Genomic DNA, 22,254 nt, shown 5'->3' with positions numbered 1-22,254 from the left:
GTCTGATACCGATCACTGATAATTCACAGCTTATTGTGTCTGATACCGATAACCGATAATTCACAGCTCATTGTGTCTGATACCGATCACTGATAATTCACAGTTTATTGTGGCTGATACCGATCACTGATAATTCACAGCTTATTGTGGCTGATACCGATAACTGATAATTCACAGTTTATTATGGTTGATACCGATAACCGATAATTCACAGCTCACTGTGGCTCATACCGATAATTCACAGCTCATTGTGGCTAATACGATAACTGATAATTCACAGCTCACTTTGACTGATACCGATAACCGATAATTCACAGCTCATTGTGTCTGATACCGATAACCGATAATTCACAGTTTATTGTGGCTGATACCGATAACTGATAATTCACAGCTTATTGTGGCTGTTACTGATAACCGATAATTCACAGTTTATTGTGGCTGATACTGATAACTGATAATTCACAGCTTATTGTGGCTGATACCGATAACTGATAATTCACAGTTTATTGTGGCTGATACCGATCACTGATAATTCACAGCTCATTGTGGCTGATACCGATAATTTACAGCTCATTGTGTCTGATACGATCACTGATAATTCACAGCTTATTGTGGCTGATACCGATAACCAATAATTCACAGCTCATTGTGTCTGATACCGATCACTGATAATTCACAGCTTATTGTGGCTGATACCGATAACTGATAATTCACAGTTTATTATGGTTGATACCGATAACCGATAATTCACAGCTCACTGTGGCTGATACCGATAATTCACAGCTCATTGTGGCTGATGCCGATAACCGATAATTCACAGCTCATTGTGTCTGATACGATCACTGATAATTCACAGCTTATTGTGGCTGATACCGATAACCAATAATTCACAGCTCATTGTGTCTGATACCGATCACTGATAATTCACAGCTTATTGTGGCTGATACCGATAACTGATAATTCACAGTTTATTATGGTTGATACCGATAACCGATAATTCACAACTCACTGTGGCTGATACCGATAATTCACAGCTCATTGTGGCTGATGCCGATAACCAATAATTCACAGCTCATTGTGTCTGATACCGATAATTCACAGCTTATTGTGGCTGATACTGATCACTGATAATTCACAGCTTATTGTGGCTGATACCGATAACCGATAATTCACAGCTCATTGTGTCTGATACGATCACTGATAATTCACAGCTTATTGTGGCTGATACCGATAACCAATAATTCACAGCTCATTGTGTCTGATACCGATCACTGATAATTCACAGCTTATTGTGGCTGATACCGATAACTGATAATTCACAGTTTATTATGGTTGATACCGATAACCGATAATTCACAACTCACTGTGGCTGATACCGATAATTCACAGCTCATTGTGGCTGATGCCGATAACCAATAATTCACAGCTCATTGTGTCTGATACCGATAATTCACAGCTTATTGTGGCTGATACTGATCACTGATAATTCACAGCTTATTGTGGCTGATGCCGATAACCGATAATTCACAGTTTATTGTGGCGGTTACCGATAATTCACAGTTTATTGTGGCTGATACCGATAACTGATAATTCACAGCTTATTGTGGCTGTTACCGATAACCAATAATTCACAGCTCACTGTGGCTGATACCGATAACCAATAATTCACAGCTCATTGTGTCTGATACCGATCACTGATAATTCACAGCTTATTGTGGCTGATACCGATAACTGATAATTCACAGCTCATTGTGTCTGATACCGATCACTGATAATTCACAGCTTATTGTGGCTGATACCGATAACTGATAATTCACAGCTCATTGTGTCTGATACTGATCACTGATAATTCACAGCTTATTGTGGCTGATACCGATAACTGATAATTCACAGCTCATTGTGTCTGATACCGATCACTGATAATTCACAGCTTATTGTGGCTGATACCGATAACTGATAATTCACAGTTTATTGTGGCTGATACCGATAACTGATAATTCACAGCTCATTGTGTCTGATACCGATCACTGATAATTCACAGCTTATTGTGGCTGATACCGATAACTGATAATTCACAGTTTATTGTGTCTGATACCGATCACTGATAATTCACAGCTCATTGTGTCTGATACCGATCACTGATAATTCACAGCTTATTGTGGCTGATACCGATAACTGATAATTCACAGTTTATTGTGGCTGATACCGATAACTGATAATTCACAGCTCATTGTGTCTGATACCGATCACTGATAATTCACAGCTTATTGTGGCTGATACCGATAACTGATAATTCACAGTTTATTGTGGCTGATACTGATAACCGATAATTCACAGCATTTTGTGACTGATACTGATAACGATCATTTGCCTTTTAACCTTTTAAACTGGAGCTGCTTTCTAAATAATTAAAAACTACTCACTTAGAGAAAAAAAGGTTAATAGTTTGTAATCTGAACTTTAAAATCTGACCAACTCTTAACTGCTGCACTTTAAGGTTTAGGGGATGTAACGTGAAGCAGAAGTGTCTTACAGCAGATGTTCACAATTCAAGTGTGCACTTAAACAACGTCCGGTGTATAGATGTTGAAATAATCCTCAGAGCTACATGACACACTAACTTGGCTTCAAACATTATTCATTTTCCCAGTTATTGGCCAATAATATTTCAGCTGCCGATATATCGCGCACCCCTAGATACTAGTTTTTATTGGTGTTAGTTGAGGAAACTTGCAGCAATGGTATTTCTCTCTGTTTATTATGAAAATACTTCCCATACCAGTTAAGTGTGCTCTTTCTGGGGTTTCTACTTTCGAAGATATGGGAGGTTTAGGAATTCAATTTCCATTAAGGTTCCCTGTGGTGGGTTCAGAAATGAGGGGAAAGAATGTGTTGCTAATTGGTGCATACAGTTGGTCTGTTTCACTTCATCAAGTGAGCTGTAGGTGGTCTGATCTGTCTGTATCTCTGAAGGCTTTTCTTCCTGCTGTGTCTGTTTTAAATTGGTCACAGTTTTCAGATGCTTCTTGAGCTGCATCTGTTTTGTGTGCATCTTTGTAAACACACACACACACACACACACACACACACACACACACACACACACACACACACACACACACACACACACACACAGCTCTGCTATCAGGTTTGATGATATTTCTCATGTTGAGTTCTGTTGATTTGATCCAGACTGGCATTCCTGATCGTTGCTTTATCGCAACACACTGGCATGCATTGTATAATGCAGCTCTTTATAATGAAGGTTTCATAATTTCATAGTAAAGTTTGATGAGGTCAGAGGTTGACTACGTCGCTGATAGCACCAGCAGACTGCTTTTTCTTCTGGCATGCTTTAGATGATCACATAGACAACAGGTGAATACCTTGATAAATGTGGCAGGATTATTCACACAAGCACACAGTAAACACTGCACCCTTACAAAAATGTACATAGTTTTCATATCATTGCCACATAAGAACATACACACCCATTCCACTCCTAATATCAGATTGCAGATATTTGCCCCAGTACTTTGTGATTATTGAGGTAAAGTTGCGTTCAGTAAAATACGTTTCTATGAGAAGTGATGCTCATTTACATGACTAATTAACGCTTTGACAGAGAAAATAATGTGAAACGTCAATCATGAGTCCTCAAACTTCATTTCTTGAACATTTTAGAGTTTATTTCTGAATCACTGATTATGTTGCTGTTACAAAAGCCTTGACGAGGTACAAAAAGAAGTGAACGTTTATCCTATTTTTTCATCGCAGACGAGTCTCTGTGATTGATTTTGATTAAATATGCTCAGAGGATACACATAGCACGATTACAAAAACATCCAGTCTCTGTCAGAATCATCCTTTAACACATACTCATCATTTCTCTTACAGTGTATTTATAAAACTGAAATATTTGATAAAAAAAAGAAAATGCACATTCTTGTACGTGATAGTGGTTGTGTTTGTGTGCTGACCGTCGATGTCTCTGGAGTATGTGTAAATATTTAAGGGTTTGTGTGGGAGATGTACAGATGGACCGCCGTGAGTTCGCGATTTCTGCAGCGATCAACAGTTGGTGTTTGGGAGTGATATAATCCAAATATTAGAGTCTCTATGTTTATAAAGTATGAATCTATGTCATTTCTTGTCTTTTTAACTATCAAATATATCCGTAAATTAAAGTATATGACATTTCTGTGATTAATCTTTGGTGTGAGTTGAATATTTATGCGTCATTAGATCATAATTCATAGATCACTTCCTGGCTGTGGTCTAGTAAAGATGGGCGGGGTCTGAACGGAAGAAGACCGTCCATCTGTCTGTCACCCTGCTGATAGTTTATATCCAGTTAAATGAGTCTGTTAGCTGTCATTCGCTCTCTCTCCGTCACTTTGCACTGTTTTTGATAGACTCCCAGCCAACTTCGGCGTACACTCTGTTCATCTGCCAGTACAGGACACCCATGAGCTTAGACCACGACCCCTGCACTGACTTGGGACCGAAGGATTGTGGGTACGCTTCAACCAACACTTCCAAAATCACGCCAGCCAGAATCTGTGCAATAGAACAAAAGATTAAAAATTATCATATTGTGCAGTTATTCTACAGTATGTTCAGAATTGAATACTAGTTTGCTCCATACTGTGCATTGTGTACTATATAGTGCATACCATATGTAACAATAAGCATTTCAAACAGCATTATTGTACTTTAATAGGGACTTTCCGCAAAAGCAGGCCTTGTTTGGGTTTGTTTACATTTGAATTATTTGACACTTGTAGTTTGAATCTACGAACATTCCGTTGGCCCGTTTGAACATTCCGTCAGTGTAAGTCTATGGGATTTTTCGGATATTTTATCATCCGCTGTGTGAAAACTGCCATTCCGATCGGTTCGAAAATAAACACCAATGTGAGTCAGAACAGTCTGAAGGTCTGTGCCAAGTTTGGTGGATGCATCTCAAAAGCTCTAGGAGGACTTACAGTCAGAATTGTTGGTCTTGGTTTAGGGAAGTCTGTAGAGTACGGTGGCTCATGGGCGCACAACACAACAAAATTAGCGAAGCAAATAAAATTTGTGGCTTAAAGTTGTTTTGTTTTGGTTTATTTCCATTGTGTTTCAGCTTTTATTTGCTTTGATAATTTTGTTGTGCTGTGCTCCCCTGGGCCACCGTAGTAGAATAACAGTATGTTGATTTTTAGACTAATTGACGTTGAACAAGTATAAGATACAATATTGCATGTCCTCCCAACATTGCATGTTTATTTTAACGAGTTGCACCCAGGTATAATCCCGAAATATCTGGTTATTTTCCAGTGTGCTCTGTGGTATACTGCTGATTTTGACAAATGTAGAAGGTAATCTGGGTATTTAATGCATACCGAAACTTTTGCATACTAAAAAAGTGTGCATAGTACGCATACTGCTAGTAAGTACCCTTTAGAGTAATTTTAGGTTTCCTTGATACTTACTTTGAAGTAAACAGGGTCCACCTTGTGTTTGACGGCATGAGCTGTGCCCAACTGCTGGAAGATGCTGTTAATTTTGTCGCCATCACGGAGGTTCTCCACCAGCATGTTTATGGCGTTCATCACCCGCAGGGCGTGTTTCTTCAGCTGGGGGCTTTGACGCATCTCCTCTGGATCCTGGATGTCACGGAACTGACTGAAGTACTGCTTAGCCGACGGGAAGTTCCCAAAGAACCTGCAGGAACACGACGTACTTTGAGTTACATAAAAAAAAATGACGATTTAATTGGGCAATCGTTAGAATAGCGATTACTCACCTGACACACATTCAAGTCAAGTCAAGTCATTGGACAAATGGCAAAAAATGTATCCCATTTTACAAAAACCCTCCCCAAATTAAATGTAGGTAGTGCTCTAATGCAGATGAGCACTTACACCATAGACATCCAGTCAATTTTAGATCACATGCATGTTTTTTCTTCTTCTTTTTTCCCCCAAATTAATTTTATTGCTTTTCACTTTCCAAACACTAAACGAGGAACCACCTGACAGGGTAAAAACATTAACAACAAACATATAAAAGACAATAACTACACAGACAATAAAAGAGAGAGAGAGAGAGAGAGAGCGTGCAGGCAATGAATTCTGTGACTAATTGTTGAAAAGTTTAGGGTAAATCAGACGGAGCTCAGAGAAATGCATCTACTCCATGAAACGCCACCGGAGGTCCCCATTCCCCCCTGTTTTTTAGAGGCCTCTGAATGGACTAGAAGCTCGATCCAACATTTTGCGATGATATATAACATTTAATCATCTATAACATATTTATTGACATATTTAGAAGGTGATTTGCTTATCATGCATATCTACTTTATTCCTGAAATATATGTAACGGGAGCCAGCTGGTAGATAGCTGTACAGTGTGTAAACCTCACTCTCCTGACCTCAAGAGGTGCACTAGCAACTTTTAGCCTCCTTGTTAGAGCACCCGCCTCCCATGCCGGAGACCTAGGTTCGAGTCCCGTATGGAGCGGGTAGAACAAGAGCGTCACATTGGTGCCGTGACCCGGATGAGAGTGAGGTTTAGGGGAGTGAGTGTAACGGGAGCCAGCTGGTAGATATGCACTAGCGTGCATATCAAGAGGTGCACTAGCGACTGACGCTAGAGGCTGTAGCCTTTAGCCTCCTTGTTAGAGCACCCGCCTCCCATGCCGGAGACCTAGGTTTGAGTCCCGTACGGAGCGGGAAGAACAAGAGCGTCACATATAGCATTTGATTATGAAGTAAAAATGGCTTGTTTCGAAGAAAACATCCTCTAAGGTAAGAGCTGTTTGGCATTCGACACTACTCGGAGCTTACAGAAGCAGTAATCAAAGCAGACGTGAGACATTCGTCTCAGATCATATTTCACTTTGTGATTCTTGTGATTCAAGCTAATTGCAAACTTATACACTAGACTTCAAATATTTCCATATGTTTATGTATGTTATCATACTTAATAATTGGCATGGGTGGCGTGGTCTTGTGTCAGTCTGTGGGAGAGAGAGAGAGTGGTAATGCTCTTCACCTGGTTCACGATGATCTTTAACACCTGTCACTCGTTATAGTGATGGCGGAGGAGAGAGTGACCCGAGAGCACCGCAGCCAGAGTGTGCTACATTTTTATTTAAACTGATTGGTAACGACGGTTACCGTCGTTGCTGAGAAAAATAAATTGATAATAAAAGAACTGTCCTTGCTTCGTTGTCTCCTGACTCCTCCATTGCCCGAACTAAAGACTTTGTTACAATATTATAGCTAATCTTTCATATGCATTAGTCGCCCAGAGATTACTGGATATCCCAAGAATAGCTTTGAGCGGATCAGGCTCCAGATATCTTTCAAATGCATTAGAAAGACAATCAAAATATACTCTTCCAATAATCTTGCAATTTAGTGCACGACCAAAGTGAATGTATTAAAGTTCCATCTTCTACGTTACATCTGCTGCAGATTCGGGAGATAGCTGGAAAGATGTGGTGTAGCTTCACCTTAGATACATATATTCTGTGTACCATATAAATAATGCATTACTTCAATTGAACAGGCATGTATATTCTTAAGACATTCTTCCCAAGCATCCGAATCAATCTCTAAACCCAGTTCTGTTCCCAAGATTGATTAAATATAGTCATCTCATGCTTCAGCAATATATTGTAGTAATATGACACTGCTCCTCGGTTGTAGGTATCTAAAGAAGTTGGAGGAGTTAACGTTATATTTCTTTCTTAATTGCTGAAATGAGGGAAATTTCCCATCTATATACAGATCCTTTACATTTTGTATACCGCTCTCCTTCCAATGTGTAAAGCCTAGATCAAGCAAGCCTGGAGGAGAAGCATGATTTTGACTTATGGGGTTATCTAAGTACATGTCGGGGCTTTTATATGTTTCCATATTTGTAGTGCATTATTCATAACAACGTGATTGTCAAATAGAGATGCATTGATTGTTTGGGGGTTGTTTAGCAGGGCAAGGAGAGAGGTCTTGTTGCAGAAGAGTTGCTCCATCCGAAGCCAAGAAGGATCTCTACACATATTGGACTCCTTTATCCACCGTGAGAAAACCTAAAGATTAGCTGCCCAATTATAATACTTAAACTGTGGTAAGCTAAACCCTCCCCCTTTTTTTAGTTTTACATAAGTGCTTCTTAGATACTCGCACATTCTTATAATCCCACAAAAATGGCACAATTACTGCGTCTAATTGTTTATAAATGCTCTGTGGTGTGAAACAGGGAATTGCCTGAAAAAGATACCCAAATACGTGGAAGAACTACCACTGTGATTTAAATAATCTTCTCTGCCATCGATCTTTAGTAACTGTATCTCCAAGGTACGTACAAGTATTGTATGCTTTTTTAAAAGGGATAGAGTTTAAAAACTGGGGGTCAATATTTTTTAAACTCTAGACAGGCTCATATTTACATTTTACATTTATGCATTTGGCAGATGCTTTTATCCAAAGGGACTTACAGTGCACTTATTACAGGGACAATCCACCCTGAGCAACCTGGAGTTAAGTGTCTTACTCAAGGACACAATGGTGGTGGCTGTGGGGATCGAACCAGCGACCTTCTGATTACAAGTTATGCACTTAGCCCACTACGCCACCACCACGTCATATACGACCACTCTGCATGATCCAAAGCACACTGTGGCATGGAGACGTGGTCATGTGTTGGTCTGCGGGAGACAGAGAGAGCGGTAAGGCTTGTCACCTGACCACGTCCCCACACCACACACACTTTGCATTAAGAGAGATGGGGTGGCTGTGGCTCGGGTGGTAGAGTGGGTCGGCCACTAAATCGCAGGGTTAGCGGTTAAATTCCCGGCCCACATGACTCCACATGCAGAAATGTTCTTGAGAAAGACACTGAACCCCAAGTTGCTCCCAATGGCAGGTTAGCGCCTTAGCATGGCAGCTCTGCCATCATTGGTGTGTGAATGAGTGTGTGAATGGGTGAATGAGAAATATAAAACATCAAAGAGACGATACAAATTAAAAAACATTTGCTTCCCAGGCATAAAGCCAGTTGATCAGAATGTACTGTATAATGGAGCAAATGTGGCTCCTCAAACGGTTTGTTTTTTGGACCCCTGGACAAACTGCTTGGAGTTTGATCTTGATCTTGCTCGTAACACTATTTCTTTTGATCATTATATTTTGGTTATTATCTGCTCTTCTGGAATAAATGGACATGGACTATTTTTACAAATTATCCTGATACATGGCTCCTTTTGTGATCCCATCACGCCAATCTGCTGTGAGCCCTCTCGCTTCGTATCCATCACCTCCTCCACATGTGATACAGTGACTTTCCACTCTCTTTATCATCTGTGCTGGCATTCATTAAAACGGTTGGGTATCCTTCCTTCCTGTGGTTTGTTTGGTGTGGTTCTGGCTGACATTGTGGTTTTACCACTAGCTGTTTGCTTGGGTCCCGAACAATTATTGCTAATGTCTTTGTTTAACTGCTTTCAAATGCTGTTCCTTGGATCTTTTGGAGTGTTTTTGGCTGGCTTCAACCACACTTTTTCGGCCAACATGGCTGTTCAGTACTCAACTGCTCAGTTTAGAATATGAAAGGATTTTCAAAGGAACTGGCTGTAGTTTGCCGTGAGAGTATTAAAATCTCTGTGACTGTGTTTCATAATGTCTCCTCCTTTGAGGACTTAGCCTTGAAAATTGTTGGTCATACATCATTGTCTGTAATCTTCATCTATCAAGCTCCGAAGTCTCACTCTGATTTTTTCTCTGAACTTAGTTAGTTACTTACTATGTGCTATGTCTTCATCAGTTATTGTACTTGGTGTTTTCAATATGCATGAAAATACCATGCAATCTAATGACATTATGTCTATATTGGAATGTTTCAATCTCATATTATCTAATATCTCTGTTTCTGGCTTTGACTTTGCTTTCTCTGACCACAAAATTTTCAACTTTAGCTTCAGTTTTCCAATATCTACCATGCATAAAAAAATGCTTTCCTACTGTAAAATCAGCTCTGTCAACCCCCACATCTTTCTCCGATTCTATAAGTGCCTCTGCTCTGTCAGACTCTTTATTATCTCACTGTCCATCTGAGATCTGTTCTATCTTTAATGATGCTATTTCTAAAGCACTTCAGATGTATGCCCTTGTTAAGACTAGGAGGGTTCCCTCCACTCACGCCTCACCCTGGCTCACTCCTGAGCACTGGCCTATGAAGGCAGTCGCCTTGAAAGATTGCACAGAAAACTGGACTCACTGTAACTACCAAATTGTGTTCACTTCTGCATGCTGCTCCTATCTCTCCTCAACCATTACAAACACTAGACAGACTGTAAAGGGGTTCAGATGGGCAAGGAGGCAAAACCGGCTTGACAATATAAATAATAGGTTTAATGTTAAACTTAAACAAAAGACACAAACACACACATGACGGTCAGCTGACCGTAAACAATCTCTCTCTTGTCGCACCACCTTCCGCAGTCGGCCTTTATCCCTCTCAGAGGCTTAATTAGCCTTATAAGGGACCAGGTGTGTATAATCACGACCCGGCCCGCCCTCCTCCCTGTCACACAGACCTAAAGCACTATTTGCAAAGGTAAATAAACTCATCAAGCCTCAAGAACATGATGTGTCTGGCTCTGATGAGCTTGTGAAAGGCTTTCTTCAATACTTCACAGCCAAAGTCTATTTCTGAATCTATTGCCAATGATTCCCCACATACATGTGCTTCCCACACTCAGTCTTTGTCAGCCCACCCACATTTTTCTCTGTCTGCTTTTACTCCTACTACTACTATAAGTGATCTAATTATGAAGTCTAGCTCTACATCAACTTGACCCTGCTCCCACCTCTCTACTTAAAATGTGCATCTCTGATATTTCACCTTCCATCACACATTTGATTAATTGTTGCCAAGCCTCTGCCACAGTTCCAGCAGAGCCCCCAATCATAAGAAATCTGGTCTTGATCATTTCAAATTGAATAATTACAGGTCCATTTCAAATGTACCATTCTTAGCAAAAATAACTGAAAATGTAGTGACCTCACAATTGCAGTCTTACTTTAATTCTAATGGTCTTTTTCAACCTTTCCAGTCTGGCTTCCATCCATCACACAGCACTGAGGCTGCTCTTCTATGTGTGGTTAGTGACATCCTCTGCTGATTCTGTGGAAACATCCAAATCCTCCTTGATCTAAGTTCTGCTTTTGACACCGTTTGCCATTATATTCTCATCTCTCGCCACTCTGAAATTGGCATCACTGGTTCAGCTCTATCTTGGCATACTTCTTACCTTACTGTCTGAAAATATTTTGCCACTATACAAAATTACAAATCTACCACTGCTCCTCTAACACAAGGTGTTCCCCAGGGTTCAGTTCTTGGACCATTACTGTTTATTATTTACATGCTTCCAATTGATGACATCATATGTAAACATGGCCTTCAATTTCATTGCTATGATGATGACATCCAAATTTACCTAACCACCAGCTCTGGCTCACCATCTCTTCCTGACTCACTCATTGCTTCACCTTTATCTGCCTCTGTCTCTTAACTCTTCTGAACTTGGCCTTTTGTCTGTTCCTAGATCTCGATTGTCCACTGTAGGTGGAAGGTCATTCTGTGTAGTTGCTCCTGAGCTATGGAACCCATTACCCCTTACTCTTCATAATATTTCTTCTCGATCCACTTACAGTACACTTTCTGTAACCTTTTTTTCTTTATATGTATCTGTAACAGTTAAAGGTCAGGCAAGGAGGAGGCAGGAACCGGCTGAACAATCTACATAAAATTTTAATACATAAATTAACGTAAATCAACATAAGACATAAGGACACAGACACACATGCAACGTGGCTGTGTGCATCACTCTCTTTCGAACTGGCATCTCTAGCTTCCCCTTCTCGCTCTCCCGCTGATCAGCTGATTTAGTGCCAACCGTGCTCCATCACGGCCTGTCCTCGCCCTCCTCCTCGTCACACACCTCCACCGGCGCCACCGGTCTGACTAATCCCCCCCACTACCCTTCCGGCCATTCTGTCAGCCGGCGGTCCACCCTGCATCCTGTGAACCTGAGGGGAGAGACGAGGGGAGGCTTGGGGACAGGGAAAGGGTGACGGAGACACAGAGAGAGAGAGAGGAGAGAGAGAATATTGTTTGCCAGCTCACAGACGCGCTGTCGCCCAGACCTCAAACGCTCCTCCACCATCTAGAGGACGCCAGCTCGATCCTCTCCCGGCGGACGGCAGCGAGTCCTCTGGCCCCTGGCGGATGTAACCGCTTCTCCCCTTCTCGGCAGACGGCTTCAGTTCCTCCGGCTCTCGGCGGCCGGCAGCGACCCCACCATCACCCAGGCAGACGGTCGTGGCTGCTCCCCTGGTGGATGGCAGCGGCTAGGACTCTGCGACAGCGCATCCATCCTGCTTCCCATGTATCGGCACCACTGTAAAAGTTAAAGGTCGGGCAAGGAGGAGGAGTCACTCTCTCGAACCGTCGTCTCCAGCTACCCCTTATCTCGCTCTCCCACTGATCAGGTGATTCAGCGTCAGCCGTGCTCCATCACGGCCCGGCCACAGTATCTTGTATCGTTTATTATGTTATGAAATGTATTTCAAAAATGTACTTATTGTAAAGCAACCTTGAGCTTTGGGAAAGGTGCTACATAAATAAAACTTTCCTTCTTCTGCTGGAATTAATGATATAGGACGGTATGATGCAGGGCGTAGTTTCCAGAGCATAGTAACCCCCCCAATAATCAAAACAAGCAAGTGCAACCCCTAATATTTATACCATGATCAATGGAAGAATGTAAATGTCTCTTTGACGCTTGAGCAGCCTTTGTGGTCTGTCTCTTAATTCAAAATATATTTTTTTGACTTGGTTAAGTAATTTTAAAACACAAGGATACATTATACTCGTATTTTAATTTCACAATTTTATTTAACGTGTCAATACTCTGAGTGGCTCTATACTCTGCCTCAAGCTGAATTAATGAGTCTTCAATCCCTCTCATTTTTTATTTTCCCCGTTTTCTTTCTGCTGCCTCATACGCCATTATGTTCCCTCTTAAAACAGCTTTCATAGATTTCCCACAGAGTAGAATCATGAATGTCACCTCTATCATTTGTGGACATAAAAAAAAACAATCTTCTCTCACAGAACCGTGCATCTCCTAATAAATTATTGTTCATTCGCCATGCATACTCCCCTTTAGCGGCTCTTAAGTTTAGAGCTAAAGAGTTTGGAGTCTGATATTAAAATATTATGATATATTTTGATGCTGATGAGTCAAATGAAAAATAATCAATTCCTGAATAAGATTTATGTTCACAAGCAATCCCTATCAGAAGGATGAAGCTTTCCAGATATCCAGATAACTCTCCAGATATCTACTATATTCAGATTTGTAATATAATTATTAAGAACTGTACAAGACATACATTGATTTAGCTTGGCTGACCATCTAAAAATGGATCCAGGACACAATTACCAAAATCTGCTTTTCAAACCCAGAACAAAAAGAACACAACCCGCAAAAACCACCCTACCCTACCCCTTTAGTTAAACCTAACACCACACTCTCTCGTTAACCTAGGTTACAATAAGCTACGGCCCTCAGAACTAAATGTGCTCCGTCCAGCTTCCCTTTTACAACATTAGGACATGTGTACTGGAAATGAGATCTCACCGTGTCATCTGGAACAACTCAGTCAGACAATAAAAATTTCAATATGTTACTCCATTGAATTATAAGACATCTGAACACTTCGGTGCTGTAATTCAAATAATCTAGATGTGTGACTGCCAGCCAACCAGTCCACAACTCTTTGGCTCAGGAATTCATTCGCCTCCTCTGGTGTTTTGAACGTCGTGGTGACACCATCCACAGTTACTATGAATTGCGCTGGAAAGCGAAAGCCATATCATTGCTTCCTGGACCTGAACTTCTCTCTGAAGCGGTTGCACACCTGCCGCCTTTTCAAGGTATTGTTCAGGTACCCCATGTAGTACCGCAGTTGGCTTTCTCTGGCCAGGTGCAAGATAAGTTCCTTGATCTGATAGCGATGAAGCCTGGCAGTTATTGATCTCGGCTTGTCCATGGTAGCCTTGTTCAGACATCGGCAGGGCTGGATTGGTAATATGTTTTACCAGGCATTTTCCCAGTGGGCCGACACACTTTGGGGCCGATCAAGGGCAGACTGGCCATCGGGAGAACTGGGACTAAGCTGAGATGAGCTGCCGCGTTATGCAGAACTGGCCACAAAATGGCGCCGCAATATGCCGAAGGGGGCAGCGATATGCAGAAAAGGACAGTTTGGGCCAGTTTCTATGTAAAATCCTGGGCCAATTTCTCTTCCCAGTTCACCCCTGGACATCGGTGCGCCTGATAAACCTGAATTGGCCTTGGAAAGTGTTCCTCTCCCAGGAGATTAGAAAGCAATGCTTCAAAGAAGTCGGTAGGTCTGCATTGCTCCTTTTTCTTTTATTCCAATAAGCAGAATATTTTGGAGGCGAGATCGTGACTCCAAGTCCTCAAGTTTATTATGCATTATGCTGGCTCAAGAGCTTCAATTCGCTGCTCGTGAACACTCGATGCCTGTTCAGCTTCAGTAACTCGCAAAACAACCTCATCAAGGTGGAAAGTGAGGTTGAGAGATCGCTAAATCTCTTGACTATATTGCCACTAAGTGAACTGATAGCGGCCATTAGGTCATCGTTACTAACCAATGGTCCAGAGAATCTCGTGCTAACATCTGTTCCATTAGCACTGTCATTAGCTTTCATTGTTTTTTCTTCTTCGCCAATGCCTGTGTCAAATTTTGTAGCTTTGTTTGGTCTCGTCATTACTTCCAGAACTGTGCTGAAACTAAGTTCTCTACAAATAAGTCAGTTTAGGTGAGAAGTTTAGGGCAAATCAGATGGAACTCAGAGAAATGCATCTATTCCATCAAACACCACCGGAAGTCCTCGTCCTGTTTTGTAGAAGCCTCGGAATGGACTAGACGCTCAATCTAGATGCCGCTGGACAGCTGAGATCCAACCTTTTGTATATATTTGTATATATTTATTGACATATTTAGCCAATGATTTGTTTATCATGCTTTTTCTTCTTTATATCTACAATATAACATTTGATTATGAAGTAAAAACGGCTTGTTTTGAGGAAAACATCCTCTAATGTAAGAGCTGATTTGGCATTCAACACTACTTAGGGCTTACAGAAGCAGACATTCGTCTTACATAAATCTTATTTCATTTTGTGATTCTTTTGAGAAACATTCCAACTGTGGTTTCAGAACAACAAAACAAACTGTACAGTCAATTTACTGAGAACGAGAGCTTTTATTTGATATATAACTTGTCAACTTAATTGCTATGTGAAAAAAAATAATATTCATATTTCCATATCATCACCTCTAGGTGGCGCTCATTTTTGACACAGATGATATTTTGTTACTTTATGTAGCATAAATGCAAAAGTGATAGTATTCTTTGAAAAGTTCAGATTCTAAGCTTTCTAATGGTACCATATATGAGTGACTTATGTATCCGGGGACTTTCACTATTTAAGCGTAAACTTATCGCATGTTTCTGGACCCGCCCACGGTTCCGTAGGCGTGTCCATGATATGGAAATATGAATAAAGGTTTTTCACATAGCACTTTCAAAGACAAGTCATATATCAAATAAAAGCTCTTGTTCTCAGGAATTTGACTGTGTAGTTTACATTGTTGCCTTAACACCATAGTTTGAATGATAATCAAAAGAATATAATTTAAGAGGTTAATGACTCATAACTCCAAAGTTAAGATGAAATGGTGTTTGCAACCAATCTGACTTTTGTTATTTGACACATTTCTAAGTGAAACAGGATATACAAAGAGAACAAATGTAGAACGGGACTTCATTTAATTCATCTGGAATTGATTGGATGGTGTAACGTGTCTCTATATGTCAGGTGGTTGAAAACAGGGGCTTGAAAGTTTGCGATTATGATTTTTCTTTACAATAAAGTGCACTGATTGATTATTCCCAATAATCTTGTTTAATCTAAAGGCAGTTGCCTCACCTAACAGGAAACTTTCCAAAAAACGTTGGCTAACATAATTTAAAGTTTTGGAACAAATGTTGTTATAATAATGTTCATCGAACATCCTTTTGACGTTATTTGCATAAACATCCTTATAACATTGTTAGTATAAAGTCAAATTGAGTTCTCGGGAGGTTTTCACATTTTCAGGAATGTTACGGTTGGGGTTAACCCATGCGTAAAACTAAACAGAAAAGAAGTGTACATGTGTATGTTTGAATGTGCAAGTGTGTTTGGATCTAGCTGGAGAGATAAGCATATTTTAGATAATGCAGATTTAATATTTAACCACCTTTGATAAATTTCTCTTCCACTCATAGTAGGAGTTTTGCAGTGTTGTAGCGTGCAACATGTTTGACATGGTTAACCCTGAAGTATATGTCACAGCTGTGTAGTTCAAAGCTCATCTCATCTGTGTTTCTTTGAATTATTATTAGTAACCTGGGCTTCATCCAGATGCTCACAGCCTGTTTAATGTTTATGTCACTAATTTATCTCTCTGTCTCTCACTTTTAGCTGGTGTATATGTTTGTTTGTTGGAAACTTGTTAAACAGAGCATTATTTGTGTCTGTTTTGACACGTTGGCCACAGGTACAGTTCTCTAATAACAGCAAACAGATAGTCCCGCCCACAGCTCACACCAAATTGCTTTTATCGGCCGATACAGAAGTTTGATCAGTGCATCTCTAATTTCAGCAAAGACAAATGTAGCTGTCATCTATCTAAACTTCTAGCTATTTGCCCCACAGTAGAAAAGACTCTTTTAACCCTCTTAACTGCTGCTGTTAGTCACAGTGTTGATGTTTCAGTGTTAATGTAGGTGACCTCTGGTCTGAAATGCTACTGTACGCTGTTCCTCTGATTTAACAGGTTTAGATGCTGTTCCTTTGAAAACTGTAGGGCTAAAACTGTCTCTGTTAAACTCACATCGGCCTGAAGGGCCCAAAATTCCCGATAACCAGCTGAACATAAATCTCGCAATCCTGAATGTTAAAGCATCCGCAGGGAGGGAAATTCAACACACATGCTTAAATGGGTGACTGGCTCGAGGAGTGTTATTTATGATTGTGTATTTTGGCTCATCTCCTCCATTTAAACACACAGATTGCTGTGTTATCTTGTCTCCGCAACCCTTCAATTTCCTTCAAAGTGTTTAATGTTTCGTAACATGCATTATCTCGCAACCAAGCGTGTCTAATGCATGCTGTATACTTAACATCACTATTCTGAAATCCTCATTCCACAAATGTACAGTACTTGACATGTGGTTAAATATCTGTGAGATCAACCCAGAGGGTTGTTGGTTTGTATCACGTTACTTGCTGAAAGGCCGAATAGAGATACAATTTGAAAAACCCTCTAGGAGGTGAGATGCCCCCTTTGGACCTGTTCAACTATATTTCACCTCTAATTGCCAACAGAATGAGTTAGTTTAGCAACTGCATTATCTCCAGATGCCTCGACTGTAAGTCAAACCACAACAGGAAAAGAGGCTTTTCTTAATCAAATGAAGGCGCAATCCAGTTAATGCCATGGTAACTACAATACCATAAATCGGTAGTTACCATAGCAGTATAATACCATATTAGTAAATGTAAAAAAACAATGGTATTATCACAGTACATCTTCCAAAACTATGGTATTGCCAGATAGTACATTTTCAAAACCAATTGCACTATCATAGTAAATATCCAAAAACAATGTCATTCCCAATATTCATTGCAGAAATAATGGTATTACCATAGTAAATGTCCAAAAACAATTACATCACCATAGTAAATGTCCAAAAACATTTACATAGAAAATGTCCAAAAATAATGGTATTAGCATAGTAAATGTAAAAAACCAACCAAACAAACATAATCATGGGTATTACCAATGTATTTATCCAAAAACAATGTCATTCCCATTGAAAATATGCAAAAATAATGGTATTATCATAGTAAATGTCCAAAAATGTTTACATTACCATAGTAAATGTCCAAAAATAATGGTATTATCATAGTAAATGTCCAAACACAATTACATAACCATAGAAAATGTCAAAAAATAATGTTTTTACCATAGTAAATGTAAAAAACCAAACAAACAAACAAAAAACCATAGTATTACCATATTAATTATCCAAAGACAATGTAATTCCCATTGAAAATATGCAAAGATAATGGTATTACCATAGTAAATGTCCAAAAATAAAAGGTATTACCATGGTATATGTCTAAAAAAAAAATGTGTAAACATACTAGATGGCCTAAAACAATGGTACTGTATTACCATAGTAATTGTCATAAAACTTGGTAATACCATAGTAAATTTCCCAAACCAGTTGTATTACCATAGTAAATGTCCAAAATATAATGCTCACATGTCCAAATCAAACAGGAGGTAAAAAAAAGGATGTTTTATTTACGTTGTCTTCTTAATGTGTGCCATAACTCGTCGTTGAGTATGCTCTTAACCTCTGTCACCGTGATTCATTCCTCAACGCCCGGAGGACGAACAAAGGCATTTAAAAGTTGCCGATTAGAAACGTCAAACCAATCATTGTCATTTCAACTCAAAAAGAGGTGATTAACCGAACATTGTTTGGTGTTTGTTTGCCCTTTTTGGAGCTTGACGGATGTGGTCACTATGAACAGTTTTCTATGAAAAGGAGGGGCGTTAAGATTCTTCGTTTCTCCATTTTGTGGCCCATGGAAAAAACACAAGCATACGGGTTAAGAACGAATAGGGTAAAGTAAGTAACTGTTGGTAACAGCTATATACAGTATAACTGACCTGCTACATTTGAGAGAGAGTGAGATACAGCTGTCTTTTTCTCTGACTATATGATCTAAGACGTTCTGCTCTGAGGAATCAATCTAATTTCACAAGCTGCAAGAGTCTAATTATAAATATTTATCATAGCTCTCCAGGTGTCGTCTTCAGAGAGCATGTGAGGTGTTATCTTTAGAGAAGCTACCATTACTGAGCCCTGAAATGACTTAGAGCAAAAAACATTCATCAACATCACAGTACTAAAAGATAACGGACTGTTTGAGACGTTTCTAAAGCGTTGAGGTAAGAAATGAAGGCATTCTGCAGGGAGGGGGTGAGGTTTTGGGAGGTTTTGATGTGGAAAAACTTAATGCTGTGGCTGAACGATAAGCAGCCCAATTTACTGGCTTTTCTTTCCATAGAATACAATGTTAATCATTATTAATCATCACATAGGCAGTGCCAGCGGGATTTACTTTCACAACTTTCCTGTGATGTCACCATAGCGCAGTACCCTGAGTTTATCACAGCGTCAGTCCACCTGGAGTTACCTGACTTTAATTGTTTTGATCAAGAGCACATCTGTGATCTCATGGGAATCAAACCAGCAACCTTCTGTATACCACTCCCAAGCCTTAACCACTACACAACTTTTAGGACTTCCTATGAAGAAAAGGCTTAATAAACCTGCTAAATAATGTCTAAATGAATATGGTATATATACATTGGCATATTGTCCCAAAACTATGGTATTACCATGTTACTTATAAAAAAGAATGGTAGTATTGCCAAAGTAAAGGTCCAAAAACAATGGTATATTACAGCCCCTGTAGACTGCAGGCAGGAAAATCTAGCACCCGTACTCTCTGCTTATTCGGCCAGTATGTGGTTTGAAGTTGTCCTGCAGGAAAATACAGGGGCGTCTCTGGAAAAGATGGAGCTGGATGACAGTATATGTTGCTCCAATATGTGTACACATCTGTCTGCATTCATCACACAGGTGTGCGGTTACCCGTGCCATGGGCACAGACAGACCCCTGGCCCATACAGACACTGACTTTTGGACTTGACACTGATAACAGCTTGGATGGTCCTTTTCATCTTTGGCCCGGATAACACGACGGCATTGTTTTTCAAAAACTATTTGAAATGTGGTCTCGACGGACCAAAAAACACAGTTCCGCTGTTCTACTTTCCATCTAAGTTGAGACCGAGCTCAGAGAAGCTGGCAGCGGTTCTGGACAGTGATGATGTACGGCTTCTCCTTTACATAGTAAAGTCTTAACTTGCATCTGTGGATGCAGCGGCGAGTGATGTTGACTAACAAAGGTTTACTAAGGTAATCCCAAAAGCATGTTCATGATATCCATTACAGATGAATTATGACAGTGATGTCTGAGCGATCAGAGATCACAAGCATTCAATAGTGGTTTTCATCTTGCCCTTTACACACTGAGATTTCCTTGAATCATTTTGAATCATATTGTGCACTGTCGAGGGTGAAATGGCCAAAATCCTTACCATTTGTCTTTGGGGAACATTGTTCTCAAAGTGCTGGATTATTTGCTGAAGCATCTGTTGGCAAATGTTGCTCTCGAAGGTCTCGGCTGTTTTTGGAGGCTCTTTATATACTATGACACAATTGCCTGTTTAACATCTCCTGTTTCACATCGCCTTGTTATTTCAACTCGTCAAATTGTTATTAGTCTTAAATTGCCCCTGTCTCAACTTTTTTTGGAGCGTGTTGCAATCATCTGATTTGAAATTACTGTACATTAAAAAAAATACAAATAAAAAAATAACATTAACAAGGTAAAACATCATATAATGTGTAGCTGTAGTGCTTTCAATTTAGCAAAGGGTTGTGGAATTGGGGTTGTACTATAGCACATGTCCAAAAACAAAGGTATTGCCTTGGCACTATGGTACTACCATAGTAAATGTCCAAAAACAATGGTATTACCATGGTACCTATAAAAAAATATGGTATTACCATGGTACATGCCCAAAAACTATGGTATATTACTATAGTACATGTCCAAAAACAATAGTCTTACGATGGTACGACACAAAATACATTGTACTACTTTATTATATGTCCAAAAATCCATGACACTACCTTGGTACCATGTCACAAACACTTGTGCAGACTACATGTCCATAAAACATAGTAATAATACGTTACCTTGTTGTAAGTGACTGCTGCATTTACAAAGTCACACATATGTAAATAAGAGTAAAGCTGAGGTGAGACAGACAGTACCTGATGAGTACAGCAACTCCAGCGTTCTCTTTGTTGTCACTGACGGGTCTCCATGTGTCCTGGATCACACACACATCCTCCTCTGTGAGCGTCTCTGGAGCCTCTGTGTGCTCCACAACTCCATCTCGCTCCATCCAGAACAATGGTTGAAAAAACACTCTACGCACACACACTAACCCAAACCTAACCCTTACAGACACTTCAGAGAGAGCGAGCTGTGTTTCTCACTGACTGAGCCTCTGTTCTGTCTGTCTCCCTGTGTGACTGCAAGGGTCTCTTTCTCTCTCTCTTGTACACTTGTGTTGAAGAGTTGCTGCTGAATGAATACGGTCCTCCCCCTTCCTCTCTTTTATTTGCTCTCTTTCTCTCTCTCTCTCTCTCTCTCGCTCTCTTTCTCACACACACATACACACTCACGTACACACAAGAAAAAAATTGAAAAATGTGTAAGTTCTTAAACACTTTTATGATCTTTATACCTTCCTCCTTGAGTACGTTTACTTGAGATATCGATGAGATCACAAATCCAGTCTTACTGTTTTTATCTCAGCACAGCAATGAGAGACATCTGCTTCTCTGATGTATCTCCTGAGAAAAAGAGCCCAGAAATCTGTGTCTGCTATTGTTTAGAAGAGCTCTCAACTGTGCACAGATTGGCCGCCTGCAATCAAAGGTCTTGGTTCCTTGATTGGTTTGTGTATTGAGAAAATCTATTCAAATACATTCACCTCAGGCAAATATACTGTACGTCCACATGAGCAATTAAACAGCAAATATACCCCAATCAGCCACAACATTGAAACCACCTGCCTAATATCATGTAGGTCCCCCTCGTTCTGCCAAAACAGCTCTGGCCCGTAGAGGTATGGACTCCACAAGTGTCCTGTGGTATCTGGCACCAAGATGTTAGCAGCAGATTCTTCAAGTCCTGTAAGATACGAGGTGGAGCCTTCAGCACATCCCATAGATGCTGAATCGAATTGAGATCTAGGGAAATTGGAGGCCAAGTCAACACCTTGAACACTTTATCATGTTCCTCAAATCATTCCTGCGTCATGGTGCATTCTCCTGCTGAAAGAGGCCACTGCCATCAGGGAATACCGTTGCCATGAAGGGGTGTATATGGTCTGC

The 22,254-nt window shown here is 40.2% G+C and overlaps 1 protein-coding gene across 1 annotated transcript; it reads right to left on the bottom strand.

Moving 5' to 3' along the window:
- Positions 1-3,674: 3,674 nt before the first annotated feature.
- LOC127652461 (cytoglobin-1-like) lies at positions 3,675-21,560 on the bottom strand. The gene is made up of 3 exons (XM_052138622.1): positions 21,124-21,560; positions 5,478-5,709; positions 3,675-4,560 (listed from the first exon to the last, which is right to left on the bottom strand). The coding sequence occupies exons 1-3, from the start codon at positions 21,255-21,257 to the stop codon at positions 4,393-4,395; spliced, it is 534 nt and encodes a 177-aa protein (XP_051994582.1). The 5' UTR covers positions 21,258-21,560; the 3' UTR covers positions 3,675-4,392.
- Positions 21,561-22,254: the final 694 nt, after the last annotated feature.

This window comes from Xyrauchen texanus, chromosome 12, assembly GCF_025860055.1.
Source record: "Xyrauchen texanus isolate HMW12.3.18 chromosome 12, RBS_HiC_50CHRs, whole genome shotgun sequence".
NCBI classification, from domain to species: Eukaryota; Metazoa; Chordata; class Actinopteri; order Cypriniformes; family Catostomidae; genus Xyrauchen; species Xyrauchen texanus.
Note: the sequence above shows the minus strand (reverse complement) of the source record. Positions and strands in the feature narration are given on the sequence as shown.

Coding starts and splice junctions, on each gene's coding strand:
- LOC127652461 (XM_052138622.1), bottom strand. CDS start 21,257: ATGGAGCGAGATGGAGTTGTGGAGCACACAGAGGCTCCAGAGACGCTC. Junction 5,710..21,123: donor GGAGTTGCTGTACTCATCAG/GTACTGTCTGTC, acceptor GTGTTCCTGCAG/GTTCTTTGGGAACTTCCCGT. Junction 4,561..5,477: donor TGGACCCTGTTTACTTCAAA/GTAAGTATCAAG, acceptor TCTATTGCACAG/ATTCTGGCTGGCGTGATTTT.